Raw genomic sequence first — 4,440 nt, 5'->3', positions numbered from 1 at the left:
CTTACAGTATACTTTCTTAACAGCAAGGGCCTGGGGCTCTCCTGGAGTTGGACCATTTCCCGTCGCCTAGGGGCAGAGGATGGGGTGGCAACCCAGACTGTCATATGGAGGTAAACGGAAAACGGAGGCGCTCAGGCTCAGGGCTCCTGGTTAGGAAAGATCCTAGAAGGCTGCTTGGAGGAGGTTATTTTTCTTGAAGAGTTTTCACTTGGAGACATGAGGGGAAGAAGGCTTTGCGCTCCGGAGGCAGCCGCGGGAGCAGACCGGGAAGTCCAGGAGCTTCCTCCTGGTGGCGGATGGCCGCGGTGCACCAGGATGCTGGGGCGGGGCACTCTTGATCCCCCCGTTGTCCCCTTTCCCAGTCTCCAGAGTTGTGACCTGAGGCTGCCACACGTTAACTGGCGAACCGTGGTCTTTAGCCCGCTCTAGACTCCACTGCCCACTGTCACTGAGGTTAGGGACCCGATCCTCAGCCCTCTATTCTCCCTCCCGGTTGGGGCTTGGGAAGCTGGATCTGTCCTGGAGGCGGAGGCCTGCTTTGAAGTTTGGGTGGGGCCCAGAATGGGGGGCGGCTTTCCCATTAGGGAGCCATCCGAGGACGTCCAGACTGCAGAGGGCTGGCCTCCCCGGCCGCGAAGGCCGCGGAGCTGCCGGGGAGCAAACGGAGGAGGCTGTAGCCGCAGCTCCGCCCCTGCGGATCTCGGAGCGCCGATGGGGCGGGGTCCGGTGGGTGGAGCCAGCATGACCTTGGTCAGTCTGCCGAGACAGCCCTGGGGGTGGGACTCGCCGTCTCTATGGAGACCGAGAAACAGGGGATAATACAGCGGAGCCGCCCGGGCTGCAGTCCCGCCCCGGAGCCGGCAGGGAGCAGAGCTGCAGAGCCGCCCGGTCTCCCGCGTCAGTGGGTCCATTCTTGTGTCCTTCGGTCCGTCGAACGCGCACTGCAGGAGCAGCCACGAGGTAGAAGTCGGTAGGAGACCCGGGCGCCGACCACCCTAATCAGTATCCTGCACGATGAGGAAGGGGCTGGGGGTGGGAGCGGCCTGGAAGGGGTCCCAACCCTGGGGGATACTGAGCTGAGGACGCCAGCTGAGCTGCCCTGCCCCGGGCCCGAGCGTTCCGCCCCCTCCCCCCACCTCCATGTTGGGCTGATTGATGACTCCAGCTGTCCCAGCGGGCAAGCTGGTGGCCCCAGTTCACGGGTGTGGCTGCTCCATCCATGGCCTGCAGACCCCTGGGACTAGATAGAACCTGTGACCCGGCTCTATCTGATCAGCCTGAAATGACCAAGAATCCATCTTCCCACGGAAAGGAGTGAGACTGCCTGGATGCAGGATCCTGCCAGTCCCCCAGGACAAACATTCTGTGGGAGGAAAGCTCCCCTAGACCTTACCCTTCATAACCAAACGCTGGGTCTCTGGTGGGAGGTTGCAGTGTAGGGAGAGGGAAGGTTAGTGCAGGACTGGGATTGTGGACAGAGTCGCTGCAATGTAGCAGCTCAGAAACTGCAACTTAGAGATGGATCAATGGTAGCTGAAGAGGGGGCCCAGGCCCTGGTCACTGGAGACTCTAGTATAAAAGGCAGAGTTATAGGATGGTTGCTGAAGATACGACTGTGGTCAGGAGGCTGTAGTGGAGGAGGTGGGTGTGCTTGGGGGGGGGGGTGTCTCAACACAGGAGTGGTCTCAATATAGTACCTGGGAGTCTAGAAATGCAAGTCTGTGGGTGTGGACACTGGGGGGCTTCAGTGTAGGGCTGAGATTGTGGCCAGAGATTGTGGGTGTGCAGACAAGGGGGGGCAGTATATGGGTGTGATCAGGGTTGAGGGTGTGTGGAGAGGGGGTTATAAGGCTTTGGTTAGGGTCTCGGAAGGGCTGTGGGTGTGTGGATGGAGGCGGCTGCCGTGCAGGACTGAGGGTGTGGTCAGGGAGGCACCATTACAGGGCTGTGCTAGGTTACACAGTGGAGCACTGCGGGTGTGGTCAGAGGACTGCAGGGGGGCTGTGAGGGTGTGGGAGGACCCTTCAGTGCAGGGCTGAGGGTATAATTGGGGAAGTCTTCGATACAGTGCTATTAATATATGTCAAGGGTGAATGCTGAGAGAATGGTTCAAGCCCTCAGTCTCAGGGCTGCGGGTGTGGTCAGGGAGGTCTGAGGACCAGGTGAAGGGTGTAGTCAGGGGGAATAAGGTTGAGGGTGTGGAAGGCCAGGGCTGAGTACACCAGCTGAGTCTGGGCTGGTTGGCAGTGCTCAGGGTGTGGTCAAGGGGCCTCAATGGAGGGCTGAAGGTGGGGAAGTATGCTGCAGTGCAGGTGTGAGGATTACAGGGCCAAGGCCACAGTCCCACTTGCCAATATGCCTCTAGGGGCTCGTAACTCTATACCCCTACCCTGGGCTAGCCCCCCAATCTCCTGTTCCTCCTAAACTCCACAAATTGGGAGGTTACAGCCCCAATGGGTGGCAAGGGGCCAGGAAGCCATGGCTGTGCCCCAGGCACTGGGAGTGCTGGTGTGCCCCACCCGTGGGCCCCTGTTCCCCAGCCCAGCCCAGCCCAGCAGCACTGGGAGCTTCTCCCTGAGCCACTCTGACACCATCCTGCCCTTAGCAACATTCTCCAAGTAGCACCACCTCCCTTAGCAACCGTCTCCAGGCTTCACAAACTGTGGCCAGGCCAGCTCTAGGCTCCTTCTCCCCTCATGTTTTTGTTTAACAGCAAATAGTAACAAGGTCCCGGCTGGGCCAGCTGCACCCCTGCCTAGGGCATGCACCCCTGCCTGTGCTCTGGCTCCCTTCTCAGCCTGGGCTGGGTCTTGCTGGATCCTCATGACCCTGACAAAGACACCGTCCTGACTAGATACTTGCCTAACTAGCAACCTAGCCTGGCCCTGACCCAGCTTGGCATGGAACACCCAGGGAGGGAGGCCTGATCTGCCATCCTCACTTCCACCCAAGCAGGCCTTGTGCCAGGGCCAGACAAAGCCATGGTCCCAGCTGCTGCCCTCACAGTCTTTCTCGACAGTGCCACTCTGTTCCCAGCCTGGTATGGCATCATGATTTCATCTGAACTCCACTCCAAGCCAGGGCTGGCATTAACAATAGGACCTTTCCTCTCGAGGCCCTCCCTCAGGGCTCAGGGGCCCAGGGAGACACTGAGTGCTGGCCCCTCTCCGCTGGCAGCTCCTGCTCCAGCTCTTGAGGGTATGCAGCTTAAACACCCCAACTCAGACCTTGCAGGTTTTGAGGTAGCGGCAGTCATGTTCTGTGCCGTGGGGAGGGGAGGAACAGCTTGGCTGGGAAGTGACCAAGGTGGGTCCCTATAGGGTGGCATGGCAGCGAGCACAGACGTGGCTGGGCTGGAGGAGAGCTTCCGCAAGTTTGCCATCCATGGTGACCCCAAGGCCAGTGGGCAAGAGATGAACGGCAAGAACTGGGCCAAGCTATGCAAGGACTGCAAGGTGACTGACGGGAAGGCTGTCACAGGGACTGATGTGGACATCGTCTTCTCCAAAGTCAAGTGAGCTCCCAGGCAATCCCTGCTTCTGATGTTCCCGGAAGGTGGGAGTTGGGGGGCAGGAAGCAGGGAGGACATGGAGAAGGGGGAAACTCATGGTGTCCACATACCTGGCAGGGGGAAGTCTGCTCGGGTCATCAACTATGAGGAGTTCAAGAAGGCCCTGGAAGAGCTGGCAATCAAGCGATTCAAGGGGAAGAGCAAGGAGGAAGCCTTCGATGCCATCTGCCAGTTGGTAGCAGGCAAGGAACCAGCCAATGTGGGCGTCACTGTAAGTGCCCTGCTGGTCTCAGGGAGACACTGGGGGGTGTGGGGAATCTCAGCTAGGGGTGGGGAGGGCTGGGATCCCTAACCAGGTGCTCCTGGGGGAACTCTGTCCAAACAGAAAGCAAAAACAGGGGGCGCTGTGGACCGGCTGACTGACACCAGCAAGTACACGGGCTCCCACAAGGAGCGCTTCGACGAGAGCGGCAAGGGCAAGGGCATTGCCGGGCGGCAGGACATCCTGGATGACAGTGGCTATGTGAGTGCCTACAAGAATGCTGGCACCTATGATACTAAGGTGAAGAAGTGAGGCCTGGGAAGGCCCCCCGCATGGCTGCCCCGGCCAGAGGTTCAGGCCTGGGCCTAAGGGGCACGTGGAGCAAGAGAGCCCGGTCCCCTCCCTGCTGGACCTGCCATCCAGAGCTTCCTGCCCAGCCCCAGGGCCAGCCCACCAGGCTACTGACCCAGACTGCTCTGTGTCCCCTTCCCCTTTCCTCCATGACTTCTGTCCCTCTGGGGAGAGAGAGTCTGTGCCTATAGCCTCACCGCCCCAACCTAGCCCCGGCACGGCTAACCCCTGACTGCTTGCCTCATATTTAAGCTGCTGCTCTGGCCAAGTGCCTAACTCTTACCCAGACCTCAATAAAGACACCTTTTGTACCAAT

The 4,440-nt window shown here is 59.8% G+C and overlaps 1 protein-coding gene across 2 annotated transcripts; it reads left to right on the top strand.

The window, feature by feature from the left end:
* The first annotated feature begins 810 nt into the window (after window positions 1-810).
* On the top strand, window positions 811-4,440 carry TPPP3 (tubulin polymerization promoting protein family member 3). Of its 2 annotated transcripts, none has more exons than XM_006099412.3 (4): window positions 811-960; window positions 3,321-3,514; window positions 3,629-3,782; window positions 3,897-4,440. In XM_006099412.3, exons 2-4 carry the CDS (start codon window positions 3,327-3,329, stop codon window positions 4,083-4,085), a joined length of 531 nt encoding a protein of 176 aa, XP_006099474.1. In that variant the 5' UTR covers window positions 811-960; window positions 3,321-3,326; the 3' UTR covers window positions 4,086-4,440. The 2 variants fall into 2 exon arrangements, with proteins under 2 accessions (XP_006099474.1, XP_014320419.1); XM_014464933.2 differs by having other exon boundaries at window positions 826-970.

This window comes from Myotis lucifugus, unplaced genomic scaffold (assembly GCF_000147115.1).
Source record: "Myotis lucifugus unplaced genomic scaffold, Myoluc2.0 scaffold_274, whole genome shotgun sequence".
NCBI lineage: Eukaryota > Metazoa > Chordata > Mammalia > Chiroptera > Vespertilionidae > Myotis > Myotis lucifugus.
The sequence above is the reverse complement of the archived record's forward strand: the minus strand, read 5'-3'. Positions and strand labels throughout refer to the sequence as shown.

Coding starts and splice junctions, on each gene's coding strand:
- TPPP3 (XM_006099412.3), top strand. CDS start 3,327: ATGGCAGCGAGCACAGACGTGGCTGGGCTGGAGGAGAGCTTCCGCAAG. Junction 3,515..3,628: donor ATCGTCTTCTCCAAAGTCAA/GTGAGCTCCCAG, acceptor CATACCTGGCAG/GGGGAAGTCTGCTCGGGTCA. Junction 3,783..3,896: donor CAGCCAATGTGGGCGTCACT/GTAAGTGCCCTG, acceptor CTGTCCAAACAG/AAAGCAAAAACAGGGGGCGC.